Source organism: Rattus norvegicus, chromosome 4, assembly GCF_036323735.1.
Source record: "Rattus norvegicus strain BN/NHsdMcwi chromosome 4, GRCr8, whole genome shotgun sequence".
NCBI classification, from domain to species: Eukaryota; Metazoa; Chordata; class Mammalia; order Rodentia; family Muridae; genus Rattus; species Rattus norvegicus.
The window spans coordinates 11,470,689-11,484,102 of NC_086022.1; the positions used below are offsets into that span (position 1 = coordinate 11,470,689).

General features: G+C 51.0%; 2 protein-coding genes and 1 non-coding gene across 11 annotated transcripts in view; 1 reads left to right on the forward strand and 2 right to left on the reverse strand.

Moving 5' to 3' along the window:
* Positions 1-2,093, forward strand: part of Smarcd3 (SWI/SNF related, matrix associated, actin dependent regulator of chromatin, subfamily d, member 3) — a 31,640-nt gene extending 29,547 nt beyond the window's left edge. For 3 of the 5 annotated variants that reach the window (XM_063285692.1, XM_039107216.2, XM_006235888.5), the window contains 5 exons: positions 659-756; positions 890-1,025; positions 1,327-1,449; positions 1,571-1,672; positions 1,912-2,090. In XM_063285692.1, the coding sequence (XP_063141762.1) occupies positions 659-756; positions 890-1,025; positions 1,327-1,449; positions 1,571-1,672; positions 1,912-1,965 (513 nt within the window). In that variant the 3' untranslated portion in view covers positions 1,966-2,090. Of the gene's footprint in view, positions 1-658; positions 757-889; positions 1,026-1,326; positions 1,450-1,570; positions 1,673-1,911 lie in introns of all 5 variants that reach the window. The other 2 variants (NM_001011966.1, NM_001415835.1) reach the window with 2 other exon arrangements.
* Chpf2 (chondroitin polymerizing factor 2) lies at positions 229-8,408 on the reverse strand. 5 transcript variants are annotated; one of them, XR_010065615.1, is made up of 5 exons: positions 6,094-8,408; positions 5,107-5,671; positions 4,270-4,452; positions 1,321-3,645; positions 229-1,032 (listed from the first exon to the last, which is right to left on the reverse strand). XR_010065615.1 is itself a non-coding variant. In XM_039107218.2 (5 exons), exons 2-5 carry the CDS (start codon positions 6,354-6,356, stop codon positions 2,344-2,346), a joined length of 2,313 nt encoding a protein of 770 aa, XP_038963146.1. In that variant the 5' UTR covers positions 6,357-6,459; positions 7,313-7,702; the 3' UTR covers positions 229-2,343. The 5 variants fall into 5 exon arrangements, 4 of the variants coding, with proteins under 4 accessions (XP_038963146.1, XP_008760855.1, XP_063141763.1 ...); XM_039107218.2 differs by having other exon boundaries at positions 229-3,645; positions 6,094-6,459; positions 7,313-7,702; XM_008762633.3 differs by having other exon boundaries at positions 229-3,645; positions 6,094-6,459; positions 7,291-7,691.
* Positions 2,506-2,586, reverse strand: Mir671 (microRNA 671). Its single transcript, NR_032287.1, has one exon. It is a non-coding gene; the product is annotated as a microRNA 671 (primary transcript).
* Positions 8,409-13,414: the final 5,006 nt, after the last annotated feature.

The window sequence follows — 13,414 nt, forward strand, 5'->3', positions numbered from 1 at the left end:
AGCTGGGATCTCTGAGGTGCCGCCAGTCTTGGGTCTAGACTTGGGGTCACTTACTTTGCTATCCCTTCTGCCTCTTGGTCTGCTTCTGAAATGAGGGGTGGTGGGAGGTGTGCCATCACATGTGTTTGGCAGCTAGGAAAAACGACATTGCTGAAAGCTGACCCGACAGGTCTAGCAGAGTAGAGCATTGCTATTAATATGTTTTAAAATAAGCACAGTAGAGGAGTCTGAGGAGAAAGAGTAGCTGGTGTTTATTGAGCATTTACCATGTACCACTTCAGACACTTCCTGCTCTGCAGATTCACCCGGTTCTCATAACCACCCATGAGATGGGGTTGGTAATATCCCTATTCTGGAAGTGAAGGCACTAAGACCCAAGGTGCTAGGTAACTTCTCACAGGATGTGGCAGAAGGGACAAACGCTCAAGCAGGCTGACTTAGGACCCCACACTGGCCCCCTAATTATCCTGCTTCTCTACCTCCAGCCCAGCCCACAGCCATCAGCGCCCAGAATTCTGACTTGCCCTCAGCTTCTTGTGGTCTTTCCAGAATGGAAGGACTATTATTAGCTACTGTCTTTACACACACACACACACACACACACACACACACACACACACACACACGAATGATCTCCCTCTCAACTCTCCTGCTTCAGATTTTTGACTGTCCCCGCCTGAAGTTTTCTGAGATTCCCCAGCGTCTCACAGGCCTGCTGCTTCCTCCTGACCCCATTGTGATCAACCATGTCATCAGGTGAGGTGGCCCAGCCTTCCCCACAGAGGGAGCTCTCTGCTCCCCTCCCTGCTCCCCTCCCTGTGTCCCCTCCCCAGCCCTGGGCTTCCGTGGGGGTATACCATGGACATCAAAGGCTGGGCTTCTCTGGCAGCGTGGACCCATCAGACCAGAAGAAGACCGCGTGCTATGACATTGATGTGGAGGTGGAGGAACCACTGAAGGGGCAGATGAGCAGCTTTCTCCTGTCCACCGCCAACCAGCAGGAGATCAGTGCTCTGGACAGTAAGGTGCGGCCTGAACCCAGAGATAGAGTGGGATGTTAAACCGAGAGAGAGGACAAAGCACTCAGACCACAGCATGGCCCTGGGACACGAGGCACACACAGCCCCTCCCTGCTATCGAGAAGCTGACTTCACTCCAAGTTCAGCTCTGCCCACCCCGCTCCCCTCACTGAACTCAGAGAGAGCAAGGGCTCTGGGAAACTGCCCTTCACAAGAGAAGCTAGTCCCCCCTGCCTCCTCCTTCCTCTTGCATTCCTCCCCCACATCAGGGGAGGGCCAGGGGAGATCATTGTCTTTCTACCTGTAGATCCATGAGACCATTGAGTCCATAAATCAGCTCAAGATCCAGAGGGACTTCATGCTAAGTTTCTCCAGAGACCCCAAAGGCTACGTCCAAGACCTGCTCCGCTCCCAGAGCCGTGATCTCAAGGTGAAGACGGGGCTCAGGGGTCACTGATGTGAAGACAAGCACACAGGGAGGGGAAGAGGAGCATGCAACTCGGGCAGGTGAGGCACTTGGAACTCACCGCAGGCCCCGTGCTCCCTCCCAGGTGATGACAGATGTGGCCGGTAACCCCGAGGAAGAGCGCCGGGCTGAGTTCTACCACCAGCCCTGGTCCCAGGAAGCTGTCAGCCGCTACTTCTACTGTAAGGTAATGGAGGCCCTGGAACATGAGGCTTCCTTCTCCTTCAGTCCTAAGAGAGGCCTTGCCTCTCACCTGGCAACAGTCTTTGCTGCTGCCTATGCCCAACGCCTGTCCACCACCCTACACCCCCATGCAGTAGTCTCCTGGCTCCCAGACTCTTCCAGGGAAGGGGTGCCAGGAGGGGGTGCCCCTGGTCACTCACCAGGGTCATTGTAACCCTGCCCCTGCTCACGCTTCCTCTAAAGATCCAGCAGCGCAGGCAGGAGCTGGAGCAGTCACTAGTTGTGCGCAACACCTAGGAGCCTGTGAACACGCATCACTGTGGACCAGCCTCGCTGCCCAGCATGGACCCTGGGCTCTGGACTCCCTCTCCCGTGCTGTGCTGGGGTTGGGGAGGGCTGGATTAAAGGTCACTCATCAGACAGCAGCCTTGTGGTCATTGTGGATTGGGATGGGAGGGAAGAAGAGAGGGGAAGGCAGTGGAACCTGGCAGACAAACTCTCCATGACCCTCCTACAGATTCTTCTTAGCCCTCTCCCTAGACCTAAAAACAGTTTGGCAGAAGATACTTTTAATAACATTTCTTATTTTTAAAAAAATACAGCGGCAAGCCCTCCATCTGTCCATTGCCTTGCCTTGCCCTTCCTGGGGCTATGGCAGACCCAGGGGTGGAGAAGCTAAGTGCTGTTGGCCTGCTCCTGCTCAAACAGAGCCATAGCTAGCTGGGTACGGGCACCCAGCCCCTCCAAGTTGCTGAGGCGACAACGGTGGTACAGTTCCTCACTGAGCCGGGGGCTGCAGTCCCTCAGGGAGAACTTCTGTACCAGCCCTGGCTCTACGGCTCGAAAGAGGTGGAGCCCTGAGAACCGGAGGAAAACATCCATCACCTCCAGCCCCTCCAGGGCTTCCTCCTCTTCCTGGCCTGCCAGTTCACCAGCCAGCCGGGCCCGGGCTGCCAGGTAGTCAGCGTTGTAGAAGCAGCCCTCTGCTGATGCCTGCCGGTCAAATCTGCCCCCGACTGGAGCTCCCCGAGAAGGGTCCACACCAGGGGATGGGGGGTCAGGGCCAGCCCCAGGGACACCTGGGGGAGATCTCTGTGGTGACAGAACGGGGTTGAACTCCTGAAAGTGGACCGGAAAGAAGGCCTGCCAGCCCGAGATTGCATTCATACGGCAGCGGTTGAGGACTTCCGACCCAGGTCTTGTCCACACAGTGGTAAGGAAGAAAAGCGTGTCCACGGGGTGTTTCTTGGAGATGACATCCATGAGTCGCACCTGGGAAGGGGCCTCCGCTCGAACAGCAAGCCAGGCCAGCCTCGTCCCGGGGTACCGTCGTTCTAACTCAGCTGCTGCAGCCTTCACTCCAAGAAATGGGTCAGGGCCCCCGCGGCCTTCCCGGGGCCCATAGACCAACAACAGGGTGAGCAATGCATGTTCTCGAGGCTCCAGAACACTGGCAGCAAAGGCTTCAAGAAAAGCCAGGGCAGCCGGAGCTTCGGCCACCAGGATCGGCAACACCAGCTGCACCCGGGTAGCCTCAGTGACATAGGGCATAGGCAGGATTTCCACTTTGCTCAGTGGCCTCAGCAGGCTCACTCTGCGGGCCAGGGAGCGTCGATGCCCTCGTTGAGTCACGGCTTCCAGCAGCAAGTCCAGGGTGTACTCCATGCCCCTCGCAGGGTCAAAGCGCCTGTAGCCGTTGAGAAGCCGCTGCTTCTGGAAGCGCAAGCGGGGCTGATAGCGCCGATTGAGCTGCTCCAGGGCAGTGTCCACGGCATCCCCCACATCTGCCCTGCTAGCCCCCTGCAGCGGGCACTTGGGAGCCCCGTCTGCACAGGCGAAGGTGTGTTGCTCGGTGAAGTAGTCCCAGCCCAACACCTCGAATCGAGAGTGTGGAATGAATGGGGCTGGGAGCCCAACAGGCCAGCTTAGCCCTGCCTCCCCCTCGGGGGTCAGCACTGTCAGGTTCCGGATCTGAGCCTAGGTTGGAGGGAATGCAACCAACGTTAGTGCTGCTTTTAAGATCCCACCCGGCTCCAGATGGCCAGGCTCTAAGGGTTCATCAGCAGAGCCCTGGCTAACCACCAGGTCCCTTGCCCATAACTGTCTTCATCTATAGTACAGAAGGGAGGTGTGCAATACCCATCTTCCTTCCAGCTGCTGCCCGGCCATTTGCTTAGCAGAAGGGAGCAGATCTCAGAATACAAAGCTCAACCCACTTTCACTCCCTCACTCACAGGACCAGCATCTTCCTGATCCTCTGACATATCTGTCTGCCCTATGGCCCACCTCTGATGACCCTCACACTACAGAACTCCCCTCCCTTCTGTCTTTTGGGCCTTTAGCACAATTCTAGATGCTTAGGACACTGTGGCTTATTTTCTCAGGGGAGAGCACTAATGTAGAGTTCAAGTAAACTTCTAAGAGTTTACCTACAAATTTGATGGCCCAGAGCTTACTCTATAGTGTCTGGGACACCAGGGTCCCTTGTCCCTGTGATAGCTAGCTTCTCTCTACCCTACCAACCCAGTCCTGAACTCAGATGCCTTCTCCCAGTAAGCCTCCAGCCACGACCCTCAGGCACAGCTCACTGCATTAGCTCACCTGCAGTTGTTCTATCTCCTTGTAGGCCCGCTCCAACTCCAGGGCACTGAAGCGTTTGTGGAGCCGGTACATGAGGGTACCCTCGGAGACAGGGTGAACGGTGAAGGCACTCAGGAATGCAGGGCTCCCCTCCTTCTCAGGGTCCCTATTCTTGGCCAGTTCGAAGGAGCGATACTGTTGCCCCTAGAGGGACCAATCAGACAATCAATGCTGCACACATAAGCTGTGGTTCCCAAAGCCTCGGTCTCCTTAGCACTCACACTTGCCACCACTGCTCTAGAAGGGACTGAGAGGCAGGGGCTCCCTAACCTCCATTCCTACTTCTAATGCTCACATTTTGGAAATGAGAAAGCAAGTGGGCAATTAAGGGCCTCCTCTTTCCCCAAGAAGCCCACTGCTCAATGAGAATACAGCCATAGGACACCCCAGCAGGCTGGTGGGGAAGATGGCTAGCTTCTGGGATGCTTAGAGAACAGAGCCACTCTCTAGGGTAGTAGAGGGATCCTGAGCTTTCCACCTAGGGGGTTGGGGGAGGATGGCCAACTCTAGGACATTTTCACATTGACCTTAACTGTGATGTGCACTGGGTATGGAAAAGGGGGTGGGAAGGAGGCAGATAGGGAGGTTGATGAGTTCAGGCATCTTCCTGGCTTGTTCAAGGGTCCCTACAAATACGCACTTTTGACGGCCCCAGGGCTGTAAGGTGAGCAAGGGAGAGCCGAAGGGGCTGGCATCTGGGAAGGATAAAAGGATGGTCTGAAGAATTCAGTTTGGACAGCAATCATTCAGTCACTGCCAACCTTTGGGGGACTGGGACTGCCTTGAAGGGGCTGTCACCTGGTGCTGTGAGACACAGCCGATGCCCAGAGTGTCGATGAGGCAGCGGCCAAGCCATTCATCAGGCCGGGCACTGAGAATGTCCCCTCGGCAGCCATCCAGATGCGGCCGCAAACGCAATAGGAGACTCCGTGACAACAGGTAGCCGAAGCCCCCGTGGCAGTACCGGGCCTGCTCTCCTGTACCAATGAACTCCTCTGCGTGGCCCAAGTACAGGTCTTGGTTGATGCTAAGATGGCCAGCGAGAGCTGCCAGTCTGGGGGCCTGCACGTATGTGTCGTCCTGCATGATGAAGAACCAGTCATAGTCTGCCCCAAAGTGTGTGTGAAGGTGGCGCAGGGTCTCTGACATGAGCCAGGCAGGCCGCTCATCTCCATGAGACACCACCTGCATCCCCGCAGGAGCCCGGGCCCCTCGCTGCCCCGTGAAGTAGAGTAACCGAGGGAAGTGATGTGCCACTGTACGGTTAACAGCGACGGCCAGGGTAGATAGTGTGGCTCGAGAAGTCAGGACAGCCACCAGCAAGCGCTCACGGGAGCCCAGCTCTGTCTGTATATACCGAGTCCTAGGGAGAGACCAGAAGGTAAGGGGTCAACTCCTGAGTCATTAAGGGAGCATACACCAGCCTGCCCAGCACATCCATCCCTGGGGACAAATGAGCAGGACTGGGGGGCAAAGACACCCCCTCCCTTATCACTAGTAAGCAGCTACCGAAGTGAGTGCCTTGGACTTGGCTAAGTGGAAGCAGGCTCTACTCTGGTCTATTCAGTAGGTTAGTGCAGGTACAGCTCTGTTCAAGAACAGAGAACATTAACACCAATGGGTGAGACGCTCTCAGACGGGGGAGGGATTAAAAAGGAACAAACCAAGACAGGGAGTAAGACGAGTGCTTCCAGGAAACTAACACTCAGTAGCAATACAAACACAGCAGTGAACGGCTCTAGAATGAGGGTCAGTGCCAGAGGACAATGCACACATCACCCTCACCTGAGCACCTTCTTGTAATGCTTGTTAGGGTCCCTGTAGTAGGGGACAATCCTAGGTTTGAAGTCTTCATCGCTTTGGTCCAGCCCGTGTTTCAAGTCTGGATTCTGTGGCCCTCCTGGCTTCCCCACAGCCTCTACACAGGGATCTTCTCCCTCACCCTGGATCCAGGAAACCCGAAGGAGGCTCAGGCTGCATCCCAGAGACAGTCCCAGGATGAGGGGGAGCATTGGCCGTAGCACGGCCAGCAGGGAGCTCAGCCGCATGGTGGCAGGCCCTGACACAGGGTGCCCCAGGGGCACAGTCTCAGGGATTAGTAGGTTGATGGGCCCCAGGCCAGCAGTTGTCCCACGGTTTTAGCCAGAGAACCTGGAGTCAATGAGGTCAGCAACAGAGAAAGGAGCAATGTGTGTCGACTTTCAGGCCCAGCATCCCCACAAAGTCTTCCCAACTCCCTACGTCTGGTCTTCGGTGGCCATGAGTGATACACTCCTCAATAAAACACTAATGTCTGTGTGAACAATGCCACTCACTACTAGGAATGCAGTCTGTAGTCCAGTAAAAAGAAAAAAGAAAGTACAACACTGCCAAGCCTAACCCTAAAAGGTCTACAGCCATTTGAAGCATGGGCCTAATTCAAGTCAGCAGCACCCGATGACCCAGGCAGGGTAAAGTGCATGCACTATTCAAACAGCAGTCTGACCTAAAGGGCCTGCCTCTGCCGCCCTATCCTATCCTGCAGATATCCTGGCCCACTATGTCTCTTCAGGCCCCAGAAGGGACTGCTGACTTACTGCGGCTGCAGGCTAGCACTTGAGAAGGGGTCAGCGCCTCCTTCCACCCTGCTCCTGAGTGTCAAAGAAATCCACAGACTCTAGAAATGCCCTCCTTGTCAGATAAGATCACCAACCATGCATGGTGCCCACCCACCTGCCCACCCAAATGAGGTGAACAGTCACAGTGACTCAGCACTGCTGGCCTCTCAGAGGAGAGCAATGGCTGATGGAACCATTTTGCTGGCCATCCTACTCGTCCTGCAAAGCTATGCTGCCCACATTTCGAAGAGCAGCAGGAGACAAAATTACAGACACTCTTGCTGTGGCTAGAGGTTATCAAACAAAGCCAAATAAAGCAAAAGCAACCCGAGAGACAGCAGCAGTTACAGAAACGCGGGGTCTGGGAAGGCCAGTAGAGGCTCACCACCTTCCAACAGGACACCTGCCTGCGCCAGTCAGTGCCCTATTATTCCCTTGGCGACCACAGCCCCGTGCCAGCCCTCAGGAGGCACAGAGCGAGTCCTAGCCGGCCGTCTGGAGACAGAAATTAATCGCCTACTGCAGAGAAATTAGTCCCGCGACTGCAGAGAAGGCCCGGCGTCCAGCTGGTTTGCTCTGAGAACTCGAGCGGCGGAAGGGAGCTCGCGGCGTAGAGTAAGACCGAGCGGGTTCTCAGGTCATGCCGGTCAGGGGGACAGGAACACCCAAACCCCACAGCCGACGGAGCCGCCTCGCAGGTGAGCCCACCCTGCTGCCGGGCGAGGAGCTCCGCTTTGCAGCCACTGCCACCTCACAGCCCAGCCCTCGGCTTCCTCTTCCGCTGCCTGTCAGTCACCCGTCTCTATGGTAACCGCATCCGGCCCCTCGCTCCCGCCGTGAGTTCTCTATGGTTGCTGCTGCACAGCTCGATTCCCACGCTGTGGCTCCTGACAACGCCAGGGCAGCTGAATCCCGACTGCGCCAGAGAGGTTCCCTAATTCAGCTCAACCCTGTTAGTACTAAAGAAAGATGCCCTCCTCTTTTCTGAACACGCTTCAACTAAACCGGCTGCAGGACACCAGCGCCTATTTAGCGACTCAAGAAATGTTTCTCTAGGGGCTGGGGATTTAGCTCAGTGGTAGAGCACTTACCTAGGAAGCACAAGGCCCTGGGTTCGGTCCCCAGCTCCGAAAAAAAGAACCAAAAAAAAAAAAAAAGAAAGAAAAAAAAAGAAATGTTTCTCTACCAAATTTTCAAGACGTAACTGTTCTAGGTAAAGAATGAGCAGCATGTAACCAGGAACGAACAGACCTGGGCTAACCTAGAACTCAGTAGCTCTAAGGCGGTGAGAATCGCTTGAGGCAGGCCGAGGACACTAACACACTATGCTGTCTCAAGGCAGAAAAACTAAGGACCAGTCACATGACTCACCATGTGAAGGTGATTGCCACCAGGACTGATAATCTGAGTTTCATGGCTGGAGAACAGAGAGAATTGATCCCATCAAGTTGTCCTCTGACATCCACATGCGGTTGTGCGTACACACACACACACACACACACCACACCACACACTTTTTTTTTTTTAAGTATAGAATCGAGTGGGAAACCAAAGCAGAAAGAATTAAATTAGATTGGGAATGTGGACTGCTGAGATCCCACGTTTCAGAAATGTTTATCCAGACATAAAGCAGAGTTTACCAGGCAAAGACAAAAGCACAAGAAGTTGAGCATGGTCAGCGCAGCTAGAACCGAGTACAGAACAACCCAAAATGAGCCAGAACGAAAAGATGGCGGTGGGCTCCTGAGAAAGACAGCTCCACTCCTAGACTCCACTCCTAGAAGGCAGTTTGGAAATATTCAGGGACAATTTTGTTGTCCAATGGTGGCAGGGTATGTGTGTGTGAGTGATGTCTTAAACATGTAAGAAGGTGTCTGAAATGAAAGCTGTCTTGATCCCACATAGCTTGAAATGTCCTGAACATTATTGGAGATGGAGGAAAAAAATAGTTGCTATATTCTTATCCTTGCACCTGTGCTTTAAAAAAGAATTCTGTGCAGTTTATAATATGTGCTGAATTCTTTAACATTTATTTTGATTTCATATGTATGGGGTTTTCCTCATACGTGTATGCCTGTGCACCATATTTCCAGTAACTGAGGAGACCAGAGAAGCCATTGGATTGTTCAGCCCTGGAGTTATAGATGCTATGAGCAGCTGAGGAGGTGCTAGAAGAGTGCTACATTCTCTGGAAGAGCAGTAAATTTTCTTAACCACGGAGCCATCTCTCCAAACCCCTTTGGTTGGGTTGGGTTTGGGTTTGGGTTTGGGTTTGGGTTTGGGTTTGGGTTTGGGTTTGGGTTTGGGTTTGGGTTTGAGTTTTCCACACAGGGTTTCTCTGTGTAGTCTTAGTTGCCCTGGAACTCAAACTGTAAACCAGGCTGGCCTTGAACTCACAGAGATCTGCCTCCCTCTGCCTCCTAAGTGCTGAGATTAAAGGTGTGTGCCACCCGTGACCTGAAAAAGTATAGTGTCTTGATCATAATAGAAAAAAAGTAAAAGGGAAACTTGTGTAATAAAATAGTCTTTCAGTATGCTCAAAAATGAAGGGGAGAGAGATTATCATAATGCAACAGCACAAATGTATTCTGAACACTGACATACATCTATAAATGATAAGGTTCTCCAAAATGGTAACTTCGTCATCCCAAGCCTGACAATCTTCCTTCCATCCATGTGAGTTGTTTCTAACAAATTTAGCACAGGGTAGTGGTAGTAGCACACACCTTTAATCTCAGCACTTGGAAGGCAGAGGTAGAAGGATCTCTGAGTTCAAGGCCAGCCTGGTCTACAATGTGAGTTCCAGGGGAGCCCGGGCTACACAGAGAAACCCTATGTTGAAAAATCAAGAAAAAATGATAATTTATATTACTTTATTTTTGACACAGGGTCTGATCATATGACTTTGACCTTAAACTCACAGAAATCCATCTGTCCCTGCCTTTCAGTGCTAAGATCATAATCATGCAGCAACACACCTGGCTATAGCAACAGTTATTAAACTAAAAGGAACAGGTGGAATTGACTTTATATTTTATTGTACTATGTATAAATAAAATATCAATTCAACATATAAGCAATATTAAAAGCTACTTATATTTTTCTATACACAAACTGAAATCCTAGCCACGTTTTACTGTTATAACATGTATCATTTGTTTGTGTCCTTGAGACAAGGTCTTGCTATGTAGATCGGGCTGATGTTGAAATCCCAGCCATCTTCCTAAGTCTCACAAGGGTCACTAGTCTGTGGAATGGATGGATAGGTCCCATGGGGTGTGGGTCCAGCCAAGAGTGCGGAAGTGTTACAGCTCTCAGAAGGTTTGAGCAGTCTACACTGAGCAGGTAGCCTAGGTCCAGCAACAATGCCAGGGGCAGGGTCAGCAGCAGCATGAGCCTGGACAGCCAGGCCCGTCCGAGGTCCAGCAATGAACGCTTTGGAAGAGAGAACTCTTCCCCAAGTGTTACAGCTTGGTAGAAACAGTGGCTCTCAGACAATCCTTGGTAAAGAACTTGGTACTTTATCCCATGTGGGACTTCGTAATTCTGACTAGCTGTATTTCGGGGACCTTGCATCTTCTGTGTTAGTCACTTTTCCTGCTGCTGTCATAAAATACTCTGAGCAGGAGTGACTTGTCAGTAGAAATGGTTTGCTTTAGTTTGTTGCTCCAGCATACAGTCACTCGGGCCGTAGGGCTGCAGGGAGCCGACCACATCGCACCAGGAAATAGAGGGAGTTGAATGCAGGTGTCCAGTCAGCTTTCTCCTGTTCCCTGCAGTTCTAGAACCAAGCCCATGGACACTGCCACCTACTCTGAGTTGGGCTTTCCCACATCAATAAGGCTATCCAACACAGTTCCTCACAGTATGTTTGTCTCCTAGGTTACTCTAGTTTCTGTCAAGTTGACAAGCAACACAAACCATCAGAGCTACTACAGACACTATGATACTGGGTACTTATAGTTCCAGATACTCCTTAGACTAACTTCTTAGGTAATACTGGTCCAGACATTTCCTTGCTGTGGTCTAAGTTTCTTCATCTATTTTCTATTAGTCTGTGTTTGGTTGGTTTTTTTCGTTTGTTAGTTTTGTTTAGTTTTTAGACAAGGTCTAAACATAGTGGCTAGCCTTGAATGTTGTCCTAGCTTGCTTTCTGTTGCTGTGATTTAAAAAAAAGGCAATGCCCAAAAGCACCATGGGAGAGGAAAGGGTTTATGTAGATTATAGGTCAAAGTTTCTCATCAGTGGAAGCCAAGCAGGAGCTGACAGAGGATGCTGCTTTCCTGTTTGCTCCCCATGGCTTACTCAGCTTGCTTTCTTATATAACTCACGATCACCTGTCTAGGGATGGCACCACCCACAGCGGACTGGGCTGTCCCACATTATCACTAAGAGAATGCCCCATAGACTTGCCTAGGCCAATTTCCTCATCTGCGGACAACATTCACCTCAGAATCTGCAGGGGAAATTGAATGTTATGATACAAACTGCATAATGAATTATGATTCTCAAAAAATAAATATTGGGATTGGAGAGATGGCTCAATGGTTAAGAGCACTGACTGCTCTTCCAGAGGTCCTGAGTTCAAATCCCAGCAACCACATGGTGGCTCACAACCATCTGGAACAGGATCTGATGATGCCCTCTTCTGGTGTGTCTGAAGACAGCTACAGTGTACTTACATACAATAAATAAATAAATAAATAAATAAATAAATAAAAATAAAGGAATACTATTGTTTTATAATCCCTTACCTGCTTATGACCACTATGTTAAGTAAGGCTCAGAGAGGGGAGAGATGTTGTAGACAATGCTCCCAGGAGGCTTGGGGGTCTGAGCGAGTGGTTATGTATATGTATGTAGTGTAATGAATGCAGTTAACAGAAACCTAGGAATTTAACTAATTTAATTTTCGTAACCAATCCTGGAGGCAGGTACTGCACTGCCATCATTATCAGTCCAGAGAGGAAATGCACTCTGTCCAAGGCCGAACTCAGAATGGGAAAGCTGGGTTTATTCAGTGTGTCTTGAGTTATGTGCCCAACCGTGCTGTGCCAGGTGTCAGCCCACCTCCATGGTGCACAATGGTGCAGTCACTTCTTTTAAGGCACTTAGCACCTGGATGTCACGGTCTGTTCATTTTTCAAAGATTCTTTCTTCATAGTTCAGGAAATAGTGGCAAGAGCGGACGCGGGCAATCACAGTGCGTTAAGACAAAGGGAGAGGGGTTGGGGATTTAGCTCAGTGGTAGAGCGCTTGCCTAGGAAGCGCAAGGCCCTGGGTTCGGTCCCCAGCTCCGAAAAAAAAAAAAAAAAAAAAAAGAACCAAAAAAAAAAAAAAAAAAGACAAAGGGAGATCTGGCCAAGTGGAAAAGAATTTATGCAGCTGTTTGTCTGACTCAAGATTAATAACAGAATATATAAAGAACTGAAATAATAGGGTTGGGGATTTAGCTCAGTGGTAGAGCGCTTGCCTAGGAAGCGCAAGGCCCTGGGTTCGGTCCCCAGCTCCGGGAAAAAAAAAAAAAAAAAGAACTGAAATAATCAAACATTAAAGGGACTAACAGGCTAATCAATCAACAGGCAAATAAGCTCAACAGGTAACTCTCAAAAGAGGCCCAAATGCCCAATAGAAACCTGAAAACGATGTTCGGCTTCTGCGTGGGAATGACGACCAAACCACACTGAGATTCCATCTCACCATACTCAGAGTAACTACCATCAGTAAACGGAAATAACGCTGGGCGGTGGTGGCACACACCTTCAATCCCCGAACGGGGAGACGGCAGGTGAATCTCCGTGAGTTTAAGGCAAGTTCCAGAACAGCCAACAGAGAAACCCTGTCTCAAAAATTGAATTAAAAGGGGGAAAAAAAAAGCAAAAATAAATGCTTCCAAGAAAGGGTGGAACATAAGATAAGCACCTTTTCACTCTGTCAGAAGAGTGTGGCCCAAGCACCGGGAACTCAGTGTGGAAGTTCCTCGAAAGTTAAAGCAGATCTCAGTAGACCACTCCTGGGCATATGTCTAAAGGACCCAAAGTCACCATTGAATAGAGTTATCTGTGTACCTAGTGTCGTGGTTTGAATAAAAATGACCCCCATGGTTCTATAGGGAGTGGTCCTATTAGGAGATGTAGCCTCGTTGACTTAGGTGTGCTCTGTTGGAAGAAGTGTGTCACCAGGGGGTGGCTTTGAGGACTCAGAAGCTCAAGTCATACCTAGTGGTTCCCGAGCTCTTCCTGCTGCCTGCAGATCTGGATATAGAACTCTCAGCTCTCTCTAGCACCATGTCTGCCTGCACACTGCCACACTTCCTACCATGGTGATAATGGATTAAACTCTGAAACTTTAAGCCCACTCCTGTGTGTGTGGGGTGTGTGTGTGTGTGTGTGTGCAAGCATGGGATGGAAACTCAATGGTAGGTATAGGTGGAGCAAGAACAGGGCCCTCAGTTCAACCCTTAGCAGGATGCAAAGCATACAAATGGATTTAAAAAAAAGCATGAAGGT

Coding starts and splice junctions, on each gene's coding strand:
- Chpf2 (XM_039107218.2), bottom strand. CDS start 6,356: ATGCGGCTGAGCTCCCTGCTGGCCGTGCTACGGCCAATGCTCCCCCTC. Junction 5,672..6,093: donor CATTACAAGAAGGTGCTCAG/GTGAGGGTGATG, acceptor GTCTCTCCCTAG/GACTCGGTATATACAGACAG. Junction 4,453..5,106: donor GCTGTGTCTCACAGCACCAG/GTGACAGCCCCT, acceptor TGGTCCCTCTAG/GGGCAACAGTATCGCTCCTT.